This window comes from Elaeis guineensis, chromosome 7 (genome assembly GCF_000442705.2).
Source record: "Elaeis guineensis isolate ETL-2024a chromosome 7, EG11, whole genome shotgun sequence".
NCBI lineage: Eukaryota > Viridiplantae > Streptophyta > Magnoliopsida > Arecales > Arecaceae > Elaeis > Elaeis guineensis.
The window spans coordinates 3,321,376-3,338,933 of NC_025999.2; the positions used below are offsets into that span (position 1 = coordinate 3,321,376).

The 17,558-nt window shown below is 39.6% G+C and overlaps 1 protein-coding gene and 1 pseudogene across 2 annotated transcripts; both read left to right on the top strand.

Annotated features, from left to right (window-relative positions):
* The first annotated feature begins 2,331 nt into the window (after positions 1-2,331).
* Positions 2,332-4,939, top strand: LOC105049344 (uncharacterized; annotated as a pseudogene).
* Positions 4,940-7,852: 2,913 nt separating this feature from the next.
* LOC105049345 (coatomer subunit beta-1) lies at positions 7,853-15,933 on the top strand. Of its 2 annotated transcripts, none has more exons than XM_073260606.1 (5): positions 7,853-8,077; positions 8,180-10,342; positions 13,508-14,017; positions 15,097-15,182; positions 15,354-15,933. In XM_073260606.1, exons 2-5 carry the CDS (start codon positions 8,291-8,293, stop codon positions 15,556-15,558), a joined length of 2,853 nt encoding a protein of 950 aa, XP_073116707.1. In that variant the 5' UTR covers positions 7,853-8,077; positions 8,180-8,290; the 3' UTR covers positions 15,559-15,933. The 2 variants fall into 2 exon arrangements, with proteins under 2 accessions (XP_073116707.1, XP_029121602.1); XM_029265769.2 differs by having other exon boundaries at positions 8,229-10,342.
* The last annotated feature ends 1,625 nt before the right edge of the window (positions 15,934-17,558 follow it).

Sequence of the window (17,558 nt, forward strand, 5' to 3'; positions counted from 1 at the left end):
ATACAAGAAATCTGGACAGGTCCTCATGTTAGTACACGGTTTAAAAATACAAAAATTACACTAACGTCAAAGGTAGGACCAGTATGCCTCTCGTATGAATGTTTTTTTTTTTTTTTTTCCTTCATCGGTAAAATGGAACACTCGTAATCTATATCTAAAGGAATTGATGATGTTATCGATTTCTTTATTTGACATTAATGTCGACCTTTTCTTCGTGAAATTTTGTCGTGACTCATGATTCATGCATATAAAATCTTAAGGAATCAAGCAGTATCCACATTGATCAGATGAGAGCACAGTACTTGAAGAAAAAAGAAAAGGGGAAAAGGAAGAGATCACAGTTGATTACCATGTGATAGCAGCGAGGATGGACGGAGAATTGGTTGGATTTGTTATTATAAGTATAAAATAAGATATATACAGACCCGCACAATCATATAGAATAGAAAAAAAAAATGGACACAAGATTTACATGATTCAACTGTAAAGTCTACATCCACGAACAAGACATGAGAGAAAAAATTCTATTACGATGAAAAGAGAGATACAATTATTCAGAACTCTCCAAATTCTAGTCCTAATCATATTTTTCAAATCTCTCACAAAAATTATCGAGATTGATAAAAAATATAATATTTATATTGATCCATACCGTAAAAAATGTTGCCTCTGCACCTCTTAACAAGATCAGTGGTGGATTTCAGACCCGAGCCTATCGGCCTATACCCTCCACTATCATCACGGATCTTATAAAATATTTTATTCAAATCATAACGTGGATTCTTCGAATCGAATCATAATTCAAGTTCATAAAAATATCTAGAATTTAAATCATATTAATAATATTTTTGGAGCTGATCTGAGTGCTCATATGCAAAATATTTGTCAATAGTACCGGTGAAAAGAACACAGATGAAGCATTTTCTTGGGACAAAATATACGTGATCGTAAAATATCTACTTCAATCCCCAGCTTATCCAAGTTCCGAAATTAAAGTTCTTGAAACATATATGGACCATGATTTCCACCTTTCATCAAATTTATACAAAAGTTTAGAAGTCTGTTTTAATGAATTCATCAACTAACTTTGATGTGATAAAACCAATCACCTAAAGAATTACATAAATATATAAAATCCATTGTCAAAATAAACCATACGAAAGATCCACTCTTATTTAAAAATGTCAACTGTCCTGATCTGTACCAAAAAAATGTCAAAATCAGTCCATATATCAACGGTCGGCCACGTTCGTAGAAGATCAAGGTATGCGTGAATGCAGGCTTAGGAAGTTGACAGGCAAAAAGAAAACAAAAGCCACAATTTCTACTATCCAATCTCTGGATGACTTCAGAACCAAAATTTTCTTGGAAAAGACAAGGCCTACAGAAGTCCTTTAAATCTACTAAAATAAAATGGTAGAGGTGAGTACCATAAGGCAGCGGCCAAAAATGGCTGCTAAAGTTAGATAAGCCTAGTTATCCGAGGACAAGGACCGGATTACACAATAGGATGAGCGATTGACCCAATCACAACCTGCCACGCTAATTTTATATTGCAAATGGATCTTATGGTGCGATTGAGAGACACTCGTGGCACGTTGCATGTTTAATATCATTTAACTACTTGGACCATTGGTTATTTTGGAACTAGTCTAAATTGGAGGCTTATACTAGCTAAATTATATTGTGTAGACGACGGTGGGATACCTACAACATGATGCATGAAAGGAGAGCTTTGGTATGTGGACGTTACTTTCATTAAACCAGCGACTGCAAGGGTGGAAAGTGATTGAGTTTATAAAGTTTCCCTGACCTTCATTCTTAGCTAGGCTTCCATCCTGCTAGTTCTCCAAATATACCAAAAAAAAAAAAAAAAAAAAAAAGAGAAAAGAGAAAAGAGAAAAATATTCATAATATCTATAGATATAATCAAAAAAAAAAAAGAGAGAAGAACCGGACAGGCCCTTAACTCATTTTAAGAGCTCTCTCAAGCTATTTGCTGTTCTGTTCCCCACAACATCTTTCGCTGTCCAATGACGTGGCGGGTCCTAATTGGCGGCTCGATGCTCGGTCTCGCTCGGTATCAGCGGGCGGCGGCTCCGCCGCCTCCGGGAGCCGCCCCACTGGTGGAGGACGGAGATGATAGGAGTGACCCCAGAGTTGACTCTTCCACACGAAAACGTGCCACGATGCGGGCTGCGGACACGTGTCATGATGCCACGGATGTACATCCGTACGTACGCTAGAAGCAACCCCCTCCGGTCTCGCACTGCTGTGGGTCTCATCTTCTATATTAATAGCTTACTCGAAGTTAATATTCCAAATCAAGCACCCCTTAAGCAAGAGACCCAGATACCCAGGAGGTAAAAAGCTTCCAGATTTACTTTTCAGTTAGTAGTACGTTTTCTCTAGTCTCCTTTTGGTCTTTGGTTTTGGACTCTGGCATTTATGTGTATCAGTTGTCGTGTTTGGTTCGATGCCAGGGGAGATGAGGATGGAGGCGAGGAAGAGAGCGCAGGTGGAGAAGGACAAGACACAGAAGGTAGAGAAGGATAAGGCGCAGAAGTTGGATCTCAGTGGGATGAGCTTGAATTCCCTGCCAAACCCTACTACCCAGTTGTTGTGCATCACCAAGCTCGACCTCTCCAACAACAACCTTGAGGTAATTAAGCATGCTTCCCCTTGATGCTCCATAAGTAAATGATACACTGCTTAACCATCGTTATTGAAGATTTCCTTATCATTTTCTTAGAATAACTTCATATGATTTTATATGGTTTTGGAAGCAAAAAGTAATATGGAGCGATTTTAAATCTGTTTATAGGTTTTTTATACATCCAATTATTACCACAAGCCTTGCAAAAGCAGATGCAGGCGCACAGAGAGGGAGATAATATTTTATATTTTTTGCAATTATATTTCTTTCGTTTTTCCTTGATCTGGATAATATTGGTCCGCAGGATTAATATCATCCGATGGAAAGGAGGGGAACCATTAATTTGAGTGTTTATATATTTAAATATTTTAAAGGCCGCATGGGTTTGGTAGGTTGGTGCATACCAGGTCCACGCTTAGTTATGCATATAAGTTAGCAATTAGCCACTAGATCCCCATCAACAACTTGATGGCATCCTACAGACAAAATAGGCCTTAAATAATGAGACAGAAAAGCCAAGGTTTGTTGTTTTGCACCAAAAGGATTCTGTGGGATGAGATGTACGCAGCCATATGTGGAAGAGTCTGTTTACACTTTTTGAACCTAAGATCTAATGGATCAACTTTACTCTTACACCAAATTAAGTTGGCTTTCATTAACTTATCTACAAACTTTTCTCCGTAAATAACTTACTCGAAATAAAGGACAGGTGCCTGCTTTCTCAGCCTCCTATTTCATCAAAAAAAAAAAAAAAAAAAGGAACTTATCTACAAACTTTCTTTTCGTGTCTGCATGCATAAAAATTATTCTGGAAGGAGTTTCTACCTTCCATCATGCAGAGCAAGTCTTAGAAGGGGGTGCCAACTAGATTAGCTAGCAATTGTTGGGCTCCAGACCTTTTCGGTTAATATAGAAACAAATTATGTGCTTATTTTTTAAAACTCTATCTTGTAATCTATGGTAACAGAGCATTCCAGAGTCGCTTACAGCGAGGCTTTTGAATTTGGAGGTGTTGGACGTGCATTCGAACCAGTTGAAGATGTTGCCCAACTCATTGGTTGTCTTATGAAACTCAAGGTCCTCAATGTCTCCAGCAACCTTATCGTGTCCCTTCCCAATACCATCGAGAATTGCAGGTAATCACCATGCCTCGAACTTTATCCCTACGCAACTCTCCTAGACCTCATCAAAATAGTGGGAGAGTCCATTCACTACTACCATATATAACTTGGCCAGCTCCCATTTTGTTAATAAGGCCATTAAGTTGTCCATGACTTGTGACATTTCGTTTTCAATCAACTTAATTTTTTGAATGCTTGATGATAAAGAATTACACATCATATCGTGAGCAAGAGTAGGAAAATCACAGCTTTGTTCTCTTTCAAACAGGGCTTTAGAGGAGCTGAATGCCACCTTCAACAAGCTGACAAGGCTCCCTGACACCATAGGCTACGAGCTGACCAACCTCCGGACTCTCTCGGTCAACTCCAACAAGCTGGCCTTCCTCCCATCCTCCACCTCCCACCTGACCTCCCTGCGCTCCCTCGACGCCCGTCTCAACTGCCTCAGCTCCCTCCCCGATGGCCTGGAGAACCTTATCCGTCTCCAGTCCCTGGACCTCAGCCAGAACTTCCACCACCTCTGTTCCCTCCCCTTCTCCCTCGGCCTTCTCGTCTCTCTCACCGACCTCGACGTCGGCTACAATAACCTCACCGCCCTCCCCAACTCCCTTGGCTGCCTCACCAAGCTCCGGACCCTCCATGTTGAGGGCAACCCCCTCGTGAGCCCTCCCATGGACGTCGTCACACAAGGAGTAGACGCCATGCGCGAGTACTTGAGTGCAAGGATGAATGAAACGGGGAAAAAAGACGGCCATGCATCGACCAAGACGTCGTTCATCGGAAAGTTGGTGAAATGCACGACGTTCACCGGTCGGAGGATATCGAACGGTGGGCTAAACGGAGAGAGAGATGAGGGGTTATTGCTGCCGGACCACCGCTTGCTCAAGGGATTTGCAACTCCGAAGCATGTGGGAACGTTCTCACCCCGTCGACTCTTCTCATCACGGAGGTCTCGGTCTCTGAAGCTGTAGAGTTGCATGGGTTATGTACGTGTTTGGTGAGAGAATGATGTTGGTTACATTTGCTCTTTGAAGTATATATATCTGTAGATTCTTGTTGCAGGACAGCGAGTGAAATTCTGGTTAATTAATTATAGGACTTTAGTTTGTGGTTAAAGAAACAAATCAATATCCATAGATCATGTTTTCTAGGTAAAATAAACCTCAATGACATCTAGCCTATCCAGTTAATTAGCAAACTGGAAAATGGTGTGCGAGTTTAAAGAAGAAAGCGGCATAGGAGTCAAGGGTTTAGATGGCTCCAGTTCTACATTAAAAATGGTCATAGATATTTCTAAGCAATGGCAAAGCCCTTTGGAAGAAGCAGGTACCATAGACTCTTTCTGACAGATTCAAAGTTTCTCTCCAATATGAGAAGGTATCCTAGACTCCTTGCCCCCTCTTTAAATTCCAACAGGATACAGACTAGGAAATGGAAAAGACATACTCTTGTGGAAGACCCGTGGTCAAAAGGAGCTTCACTATCCTCACAATTTTCTGGAGCCAAGTCACCCTCTTACCGGGTTGGGCTTAATATGTTACAGCCCGTGGCTCAAGCTCGGTATGGCCCATAAGGGCTTGGGCTGGCATGACCCCAGCCCGTGTGCCAGCCCACCCTATTAAGATGGATCGTGCCCTAACATGGCCTGTAATATATTTTTTTTAAATTTAAAAAAATATTTTTTTATAAATTAAAAAGAGATTAGGGAGTAAATATAAAAAAGATGAGGAAATATTAGATTTTTTTTTTGTAAAAAATAAAAAGCCACCTTATAATAGTGGGAGGTTTGATGTGGACCCCTATCAATTTATTAATAAAATTCAAAATGATATAAGAGAGGGAGGAGGACTAGGTCTAACCTTCAGAATACAATGAACAAGAGAAAAGATATAGAGGTGACTTACCTCAACAATTAAAAAGTAAAAAGATACATTATAAGAAATTAAAAATTAAAAATAAATGATAAAAATCTTATTGATCATCAGTAGTGTTTATGTCGTTATCATTGGATATTGTATCATATCCACCTTTATCTTAAAGTCTCTCCTCGGCATCCGATCAATCTTTAAAGCATAGGAGCATCTCAATTATATTGCCAGTCATCCTACTTCTTTTTTCATCAAGAACATGTCGATCTGTATTAAAAGTGGATTCTGATGTTACTGTGGACATTGGCACAACTGAGATATCACGTATAATGACAAACATAACAGTATATTAATTTTTAACATTCTTCCACCAAGCTAACACATCAAAACTCTCTATTTAAGTTTCATCGTATGCAAATTGAAGATCATTTCGTAAATAAAATTCAAGTTTCACTGCTTAAAAATGAAGATGTAGATGAATTTGAAGCATGTGCATATTTTTTATGTACAATAAATGAGAAAATAGATGATGAGAAAGAAATACTAGAAGGAGAAGTGGAGTTTTGTGAAGCTGATATGGGCAATCTAGATCCATGAACTTTTTCATCGTATAAAACACAAATATCATAAAGAAGTTGGGTTACATCAGCTTTAGCTGGTTTATAATTTTTAAGCATGTTTTCATTATACGCATTAAATAAAATTAGCACACCATTCAATTTAATATGTGGATCAAATACAGCAGCTAAGTTATGTATTGGACATACTTTGTTCTAATAAAACATCATCATATCTATCTTGTGCAAATTTTTGACTAATGATATATGTTTATTAAATATGAATAAAAAATTAGATAATAAATATAAAAAAAATATTAATAATATTATAAAAATTAATCAAAAAATCTTTCAAAATGGACCAACAGACTGTGCCTGATATGGCCCACCACCCTTGAGCATAGGACCGTGCCAAATCCGGTTTTTGTTTCAATGGCCCATCGCACGGCTAATCTACATACCATGAGCCTGAGCCCCATTCTCCAAAACTTTCTGGAATTTGCTAGCTCCGCTTATGGTATATGAGGATCCTTCAGTGGCCTGATTGCAAGAACACTAAAGATCAAAACAACATTTTTCAAGAAAAGGGGTACTAAGTTAAGAAAACGTGTATTTTGCAACGACTTGAAGAATCCATTAGTCATTTATTGTTGCATGGCAAAATTTCTAAACGTCTCAGGGAAAGTGTACCATATAGCTGCCGTTAATCTGCCACCAATTTTGCATCTCTTCTTACCTAATTTCCGGACAGATTTGTGAAAAATAAATTAATGTTCCTAAACAATTGAAACTAGTTTTTGACTTCTCCATGGTAGTGATCTTTTGTACCATTTGGAAAGAGAGGAATATAGAAAGACCATCGCACTCCCTCTTTTTTTTTTTTTTGTTTTCTATCACTGGACTGTGCTTTCTGGCCAAAAATGATTTTTATGTTTTTCCAAAATTTTTTAAAAGATAAAATAGATCTGGACATTCTTTTCATAAAACAAAATAAAATTTTCCTTCTAAATTTTTATTTTTTTTTAAAAAAAATTGATTAAATATAGTTAATCATATGAGATGTTCAGAATCATCGAAAAAAAATGATAATAAAAAAATCCCTACATTACTCTATAATAGATAATAGAAATTTAAATTACAATTCTACTACTACTTCATAATAATGTTAGACAGTTTTATTATAGGCCGCAAAGATATTACTTAACCTAAACTCCAAACTAAAGATGAATGTGGCAATTTATGACCCAACTTGCTAATCTGACTCATAATCGACTTATTTTGAGCGAGTTCAGATTTGAGATAAATAGGTTGGCTTTTCTAGACCCGTTTACAAAAACAGGTTCAAATTTTTTTTATCTCCAAACCATTTAATTCATTTTGACATGTTGATGGTCGGATCAACTTATGACCTGACCCAATTACCCCATTTACCTGCTTAAAATATTTAAGCCCATTTGATCATTTTAGATTCGTTTAGCCAATTTTATCTGATTTGACCCAATTATAGAATGGGTTGAACGACTTGGGCCGGATATCCGTTTAATGGACGTTTCGGAGGCTAGGCTGAGCTTAGGCCGGTGGTAGCCCAGTCCCGACTTAAGCCCAGCCACTAACGCACCGGTGCTGGCCTTCAGGAGAATTTCTCCTGAGGCATGTGCTTCTTCCTTTTCGTGGACCCCTCTCCTCCGCCCTCCGTTGGGATTCTCTTCCCCTCTCCGGTTCTTGGAGGTGAAAAAAATCCACTCCCTCGATATTTCTTAATCTTCGACTCTATCCCCATTGGCAAACTCTCTTTAGTTTGCCAAATCCTGTCTCCGGCGCTCCTGATCCGTGCTTAGAGTCGTCTTCTCCGATCGGATCTCCACCTCCTTCGAGGTAATCGCCAGATCCATTATCTTTCTAATTACTTCTTCTCGATTCGAATCGAATTGTTGAATCTGATAGGTTTGTGATCTTTCCTCCCGTAATTGAACCAAGATCTGAAGCGGTCTAATCCAGATCTGGCCCCCTGTTGGCCCCTTTCTAGGGTTAGGGTTAGCAGCTGCTGCAGCAGCAGAGCGGTCAAGGTTTAGGGTTCGTGAAGAAGCAATGGAGAAATCTTGTACGCTTCTGATCCACTTCGACAAGGGCTCCCCGGCCCTTGCGAACGAGATCAAGGAGGCCATGGAGGGCAACGACGTCCCGGCCAAGATCGACGCCATGAAGAAGGCCATCATGCTCCTCATCAACGGCGAGACGCTCCCCCAGCTCTTCATTACCATCGTCCGCTACGTCCTCCCTTCCGAGGACCACACCATCCAGAAGCTCCTCTTGCTCTACCTGGAGATCATCGACAAGACCGACGCCCGCGGCCGCGTCCTCCCGGAGATGATCCTCATCTGCCAGAACCTCCGCAACAACCTCCAGCACCCCAACGAGTACATCCGCGGCGTGACCCTCCGCTTCCTCTGCCGCCTTTCGGAAGCCGAGATCTTGGAGCCCCTCATACCCTCCATCTTCACCAACCTCGAGCACCGCCATCCTTTCATCCGCCGCCACGCCCTCCTCGCCGTCTCCGCCATTTACCGCCTCCCCCAGGGTGAGCATCTCCTCCCCGACGCTCCCGATATGGTCGAGAAGCTCCTCTCCACCGAGCAGGACCTGTCGGCCCGCCGCAACGCCTTTCTCATGCTGGTCACCTGCGCCCAGGACCGTGCCGTGAGCTACCTCCTCTCCCATGCGGATCAGGTCCCCGAGTGGGGTGACCTCCTCCAGATGGCCGTCCTCGACCTCATCCGCAAGGTCTGCCGCTCCAACCGGGCCGAGAAGGGGAAGTACATCAAGATCATAATCTCCCTTTTGAACTCCCCTTCCACTGCGGTCATATATGAGTGCGCTGGGACACTTGTCTCCCTATCATCCGCACCCACTGCTATCCGTGCCGCCGCCAACACCTACTGCCAACTCCTCCTCTCTCAGAGCGACAACAATGTGAAGCTTATTGTCCTCGACCGGCTCAATGAGCTCAAGTCCTCCGACAGGGACATCATGGTGGAAGTCATCATGGATGTGCTCAGAGCCTTATCAAGCCCGAATCTTGACATCCGCCGCAAGACCTTGGACATTGCATTGGAGCTGATTACCCCGAGGAACATTGACGAGGTGGTCCTCACTCTCAAGAAGGAGGTAGTCAAGACCCAAAGTGGAGAGCTTGAGAAGAATGGAGAGTACAGGCAGATGCTGGTTCAAGCCATCCACACTTGCGCAATCAAGTTCCCGGAGGTCGCAAGCACTGTCGTCCATCTCCTGATGGATTTCCTTGGAGACACCAATGTTGCATCTGCCATAGATGTGGTTCTCTTCGTGCGAGAGATAATCGAAACCAACCCGAAGCTCAGAGTTTCTATAATCACGAGATTGCTCGATACATTCTACCAGATTAGGGCTGCACGTGTCTGCTCATGCGCCCTTTGGATCATTGGGGAATACTGCCTCTCATTGTCTGAAGTGGAGAGTGGGATCGCAACAATTAAGCAGTGCCTTGGAGATCTCCCATTCTACACTAGCAATGAGGAGGGGGAGGTGACTGATGTTTCGAAGCCGCCACAACAGGTGAACTCCTTCATTACTGTTTCATCGAGAAGACCGGTGATTCTGGCGGATGGGACATATGCAACACAAAGTGCTGCTTCCGAGACTTCTTTTTCTGCCCCCACAATTGTTCCTGGTTCCTTGACGTCAACTGGAAATTTGAGGTCTTTAATTCTTTCGGGTGACTTCTTCTTAGGGGCTGTTGTTTCTTGCACTTTGACTAAACTTGTTTTGAGATTGGAGGAGGTCCAGCCATCAAAGGCTGAGGCCAACAAAGCTTGCAGCAGTGCCTTGTTGATCATGGTCTCCATGCTTCAGTTGGGGCAGTCTTCATCTGTATCCCACCCGATTGATAATGATTCTTATGACAGAATTGTGCTCTGCATAAGACTGCTCTGCAATACTGGTGACGAGGTTAGGAAGATTTGGCTGCAATCATGCCGCCAGAGTTTCGCAAAGATGCTTGCAGAAAAACAGTTCCGAGAAACAGAGGAGATTAAAGCAAAGGCCCAAATATCTCATGCACAGCCTGATGATCTTATTGATTTCTACCATTTGAAGAGTAGAAAGGTAAGGGAATATGAACTTGTCACATTTCATAAATCACATGTGCACTTATATTGTTGCATTTCTTGGTATAGCAATTTATCAACTCTGAGACATCCAACTGACAATTACTTGATGGTGGCTTTGAAATTTGTACAGAACTTAAAACCATAACTAATAAAAGTGGAATCCATATATGTTCTAATACAGAAAGTTCAATATGACAATGAGACCCATATAATTTGTTTATTTTTGAGTACATGGTAAACTTACTGAAAACAAGAAAGCAACATGAACTTGTAAACTTGGGTTCTGTTCTAGCAGTCTGCAAAAGAATCTTGAAAAATAATGGTCAAAGCCATCAGAAAAAAAAAATAAAAAAATAAAAAAGGATCTCTTAATTTCTGCGATGGGAATAAGTGTCTAGTTTTCTTTGTTAAAGTGCCTCTTTATTTTTGACTATGGGAAAAACAACATTTTTTGTGTTACTTGGTGTTTGACACCTTAGGTTTGGATCATTCAGCCATATTACATGTAAGTGACTTGGAGCTGGTAGTCATCCTTTTCTCTGTAATTTTGTTTCTTGAATACAATGATCTTCATTGAATAGCTATACATTGCAGAGATTAGAGAGGGTATGGCTCATAAGAGGATTTTATTGTGTGAGATGCATGTTAAAAGTAGATTACATATGAACATTTGTAGGATGAAATGAGATGGTGTATTTATTAGAGAAGGTTACCATTCAGATGATGAAGAGAAGAACTAATCTCTTAAAGTGAAATCTAGTGTAATTTAGCTAAATGAATTGCTTTTGGATTTTTGGATTCACTGATTTGAAAACAGAATATTTCACTTGACTTAAAAACACAATCAAATTATGTAATAGGAGTTTGTAGTTTTGGAAGTTGCAGGGAAGGAGATTCCTTGTTCCATACATAATGTACTTAAATGGATATGTTCAAGGATGTGAAATTGCTTTAAGCAAGCTATTTTGCTATAATAATGTATGAATTTTGGTGTCAGGCATATGGATGGCACACCAAAGTCTTTGAGATCCGAAAAAAGTGTCCAAGAACAAGACTAAATGGATTTGGTTGTATGAACATCATTGCTTTTCTCTTTTTATGTATGCATTACTTTTAACACTTTCTTTAATCCATGAAGAATTTGTCAGTTATTAAGCGACTGTGCTGTGACCAGCCCACTAAAGAAACATATCTGGATTCATCAAAATATAAATCCTTATAGACCTATGTTAAGATCATATATGCCTTTCAACCATATTTTTATGTTTCTTCTATATACTATAGTCATTAAGTGGACTCTAGTAGCAAAAGAAAATATTTTTTTAAGTATTTGTTCATTAAGGATCACTAAAATAGTTTCATTAACTCCCAAAGTATCATAAGCACTAATAGATGATGCTATGATATAGTAGGCTATATGAAATAGATCAAATTAATAGATTGCATCTCACACAGATACTTTTTAAAATTTAATAATTCAAAAAAACAAAGAAAACAGGAAAAACAAAACATGTTGATTGTGTCAACATTAGGAGGCACAAAAATTTATAGTTCATTATGAGTTGGGACACTATTGCCGGTATAATAACTTCTGTAAGAAATACTTACATGAATAGAAAAGGACCTGTTCAAATATCATCTACCAATATCACCAAAAACATTGGTAAAATACTTCTATGAGAAGGTTTTGTTGAAAACATTAGGAAAATCACAAATATTTTTTTGGTTTCAACCCTGCAACATAGAAGGACTAGGAAAGGAATATCTATAACCATTTTAAAGTGGATTAGCTGACTGGATTTACAAATTTATTCGAACTATCAACTAATTCCGAATCAGAGGTTCTACTTTTTGAAATTTTTAGGATACTTGTTTTGATTTGGCTGTTATTATCTGTCTGTTCCATTAAAAGATAAAACTACCTGAAAGACACTATGCTTTTCAATGTAGTGAAAGGAAAGAAATGGAATATCTGAACTGGAAAGAGCTTGACAAGAATTGCTAGTTTTAGTCTTAAGGGCATTATCTTTGACAACTTGGTGAAAGGCTGCTGAACTCCCACCTAAATATTGCTTGGATGGTGAGTCAAACTTCATGAGGTGCTTTTAAAGTGAGAACCACTTTAAAAGCTAGCATGTGTTTGACACTAGAGAGTGCCACAACAATTTGCAGGATATGTGAATTAGATTATAGTGATTGAAGGTGCTGGGCTGGGCAATTGAGTCTATTAATTCATTGTGAAGCTTTGCAATGCTTGTTATATTTGCATTGTACTACTGTTTTACACATGGTTCTCTATATATCATGAAAGCTGTTTGGCTCAATGAATTATGTCTTTTACATATTAGTGATTATGGTTTCCAATCTTTTCTGTGAAGTATTTTTTATCTTGGTCTATTATCATGAAAATTTTGAAGGATGGATTGCAGTTAGGGAAAAGAGATGGTTTCTGCATTGAGATTGCATTGAGTATTGTAAATATTTGTGATGCCTGGCACAAGAGGCCACCAGAAATAATATAAAATATAGACCATTGACCTTGGTACATGTCGAAAATTGGATGTGGGGAAATGGGAATAATTCATCAACTAGAATGAGTTATGTATGTGGAAGAACACTATTTGGGTTTTATGATAGTACATATCGATTAGATAAAAAAATAATCTGGAGTAAACTGGAGCAAGTTAACTGGTTTTCTTTCTAAGTTTTAAGTTGATTCGCAATCACTTCAATATTTTACTGTGCACTTACAAGCTACCCTTTTTTATCTGCTTGTCTGAGGTAAATCTATGACGATGCTAATGTTCTTTAAGATGATAAAGCAAGTTTAATACTCTAATTCATAACTCTTTTACTTTATTTCAAAATCTGTAATATGGTAACTGACTATTAATTTATACTGTAAGATTTTTGGGTGGTGCATCCATAAAGATCCAGACTTGGGTAATTATAGTGTGTGTGGGTCTCGCTCCCTCTCAAAAAAGAAAAAAGAACTGTAATATTCTTTTTATTTAAATGATTGTACAAAAAGATAATTTTCCCACTTATAAGACTTTAACTGCGCCACTTTCATGCTATTATTTGTTTAATGGAACCACTACAACTGCTCTGTGAAGGATTTCTTTTCATATTTTGTGCTTTTGGCACCTTCTGTTTACAGGGTATGAGCCAGCTTGAATTAGAGGATGAGGTTCAAGATGATTTAAAACGTGCAACTGGAGAGTTTATGAAGGATGGAGATGATGCCAATAGATTGAATCGTATTCTGCAACTCACAGGATTTAGTGATCCTGTGTATGCTGAAGCATATGTGACAGTCCATCATTACGACATTGTTCTTGATGTTACAGTCATTAACCGAACAAAAGAGACTCTTCAGAACTTGTGTTTGGAATTGGCAACCATGGGAGACCTCAAACTTGTAGACCGCCCACAGAACTATACTCTAGCACCAGAGTCAAGCAAGCAAATTCGAGCCAATATCAAGGTCTCATCAACAGAAACAGGAGTTATATTTGGTAACATTGTTTATGAGACTTCAAATGTGCTTGAGCGAACTGTTGTTGTCCTAAATGACATTCACATTGACATCATGGACTACATATCTCCCGCTACCTGTGCGGATGTGGCATTTAGGAGTATGTGGGCAGAATTCGAATGGGAAAACAAGGTTTGTCACCTGTCTTCTCAAATTTTGCTTGATATGGATGCTAGCTTATATCAGACCATATCTATGTTATCTGGAAATGATATGAAGCAATGTAGAGCATTAGTATAATTATTTATGTTGCATAATAGTAATATGTATGTTAATTGTTTAGTATTTTCAAATGACTTAGGAGCCTTTTCTTGTATATTTGGACTTTATTTTGAATTTTACTCAAGGAAAACTTGGTATCAACTTTTGGATTGGATTTACATTGTTACCCCACGAATTGTGTTTACTAACAAGTTCAACATGCTTAATATTTTCCCATCTTCCCAAAATGTTATGGAGATTTTTAGTGCATAGTTGGTATATGACAGTGCACTGCATATGCGCATTTACTCTTGAGATTTGGAAATGATACATTGGAGGAAATGGCGGATTTCATTTCAACTCTCAGAGGTGACTAAGAAAAAAGTGGACTTCTTGCAAAGGGTTGTGGGAGCTGAGTAACCTTTGCATGGGAAATCCTTCTGCCGTCTCTACATTTCTTTTGGCCTGAGCCTGTATTCTGTTCTCGGTCTTTAATATCTTAACTCAGAGCAAGGGCAGCTTTGTTCAATTTCAGATGAGGGTTTTGCTCTGTTTCTTATGCAGGAAAACCGTTATTTTTGCAGCATGTCTTAATAATATAATATTTCAACCAACTGGCATGGAGGTTGTTCTTCCAATTTTAAATAAGCAAATCCTATGTGTATTTACCTATGTATCTCTGTATGTGTGTAATTATTTGTGTTAATCCACATGAGAGCCATTTTTGCATACTTTTACTGTGACCTGATTTTGTTTTATGATTCTCATTTCCTGGTTCAAGACAGCTACAGTTACATTTTATATAAACAAAAAACAATGAGGAAACCCATATTTCTTCTAGCTGACAGTTCCTCATTTTGCCTCAAATCTTCAATTAACTTATGCGGATTATATTTTGCTTTATGGCCAGTGCTGCCTGTCTTTAATAGCATTTAATTGCACTGTGAAACATATTCTGTTCTTGCAAATGAATAACTAATGAGCAGTATTTTTTCTGGTTTGCATTTCAGGTGGCAGTGAACAGTGTAATTCAGGATGAAAGGGCATTTTTGAATCACATCATCAAGTCAACAAACATGAAGTGTCTCACTCCACCGTAAGTTCTGAATCCATCAACATGTTACATGTGTGTGTGTGTGTGTGTGTGTGTATGAAAATGAAATCAAATTATAATGCGATGAGTTGGTGTTTCTCCTTTTAGGTATGGTTTTCTCCGCATCTGAACTAATATTAGTCTTGTTTTCATTTTAAATGCCATTGTCTGCAGTTCTGCATTGGAGGGGGAATGTGGCTTTCTCGCAGTTAATTTGTATGCAAAGAGTGTCTTCGGAGAGGATGCTTTGGTGAATGTCAGCGTTGAGAAACAAGCAGATGGGAAGCTTGGTGGTTACATTAGGATAAGAAGCAAGACACAAGGAATTGCCCTCAGTTTAGGAGACAAGATCACACTCAAACAGAAGGGAAGCAGTTAGCTGAAAATTCTCACCCGACGAATCTCCATTGTCAATTTGTTCATCTTCTCGTACTGCCTTTTTATTTTTAAGTTTTTGCCAGTTTTCACATTCGGTAATTTTCCCACCACCCTATGCTGCCTTTGTATGCTTATGGGTTAGTAATGGTATCATGAGGGCCAGCATCTGTCTCTCGTTTAGCTTTACTTGTGGTACATGTATACGAGAACAAAATCCTATGACTATTTAGCGCAGGGAGCTTTCTTTTTTTGAAAGTCTGCGTGCACAATCTGACCAAATTAGCCATCATGTTGAAGGCGACCTATATACATTGGAGGACTTGCTCATTTATATGAACTGCGGCTATGGAATTTTATAAATAAGGATTTTTGTTTATTCTCGTCTTCGGAATATGCTTCAGAGTAGTGTTCTTTATATAAAGTCTTCTTTCATTGTCAGACAATCTTAGATTGATGATGTATATGTTGTTTTTTTTTTTTTTTTTTTTTTGGTACATACGGACGGTTACATCATTTTGATGTGAGAGCGGTCTAAAAAATCAGAATATAGAAGTTTTCGTAGGGTTAGTGGGATGTTATCATCCTGTCGCCAAGCTCAATCTACAGAGTGTTCTATAACAAACAATACGATCCAATCTGTCGTGTTATTCATCTTCTAATAGATATATTGCACCATCACTGCAGTTGAAAGGTGAAGCGTAGTTCAGATATTAGAGAGAAGAGGATGGGCTTCTAGCTGTCTCTTGCTGTCGTGGATCTATCCAATGATGGTGGCAATGTTATTCTCGACGAAAACCTGCAGCTTTTGTCTGAAAAAAATGATGTTCGTTCAGACAGCATAAAGCTCAGCTTCTGTCTGAAAAAAATGATGTTCGTTCAGGCAGCATAAAGCTCAGCTTCTGAAATTGGAGGCTCGAAGAGATGGAAATCTTTAGCTGCCAACAGTTTGGCATTCGGATTCTGGATGACAAATCCCACACCATCCCTCCCATCTTCAATTCTGCCATCAAAGTTTATCTTGACAAATCTCGAAAGAGGGGGCTTCCAAGAGATGAAAATGACCCTTCGGATCGCTGCAAGAGCAGCAAAGGAGTTCTAGTGAATGGGGGTATAAAGGGACAGGCTAGCAGCATCAACATGACTATACTCCGCAGACAAATAGATCACTCTCTCCAACACTTGGTGTGTAAGAAACACCTCACCCTCGAAGACTAGGTTGATTTTGGAAAGCTAAATTTGGTAGGCGATGTAAGCCAACCTGCCCCTCCAAGTGGAGGTCATCCTGTCAGCTGCACTCCGACTCAAGAAAGACACTAGCCAATCACCTCCAGTCGTCTCCTAAGGTTGGCCGCCAGCCCTCCTCTAAATCAGCTTGGCCCTCGGACAATGCAAGATCGCGTGCTTTGTTGACTCATCCTCCAGCCTACAGATCGAGCAAGAAACTAACAGTTCCATGCCCGTATCTCTGAGATGCATGCGCATCAAAAGTCGGTCCCATGCAAGCTTTCAAAGAAATAGTCTCACTCTGGGGTGGGTAGGTACTCTCTAAATTTAATCAATCTCGATCCTCCTAACCATCACTGGCCTACACATCTCAGAAAGGTCCCTCAAGAGAATCCTAGGGCAGCAAGATTGGCCCCACGCCCTCAGATCTTGACTATGGTAAATCGGAACAATAGTGGTGAGGATCTGATCAACAAACTAACAGCCAAATAATCTAGTGATCTCTGATACTCTCCCTCGATCTGGGACTCTTGGCTCCACACTCCATACCGGGCCTTCAACACCTTACTCCAAAAACTGTCTAGCTGGATAAGGAATCTGACGGCATGCATGAAAATCGTAGTCTCCCTCTTGACTACCAGGGATTGAATCCCTAGACTACCATTCCTCATAAGCTGGCAAATCACCTTCCAGGATAGCAAGTGGATCCCATGCCTGTCATTCTCCGAGTCCCACAGAAAATTTCGAAACCACTGCTCTAGTCCTTTAAGATAGGAA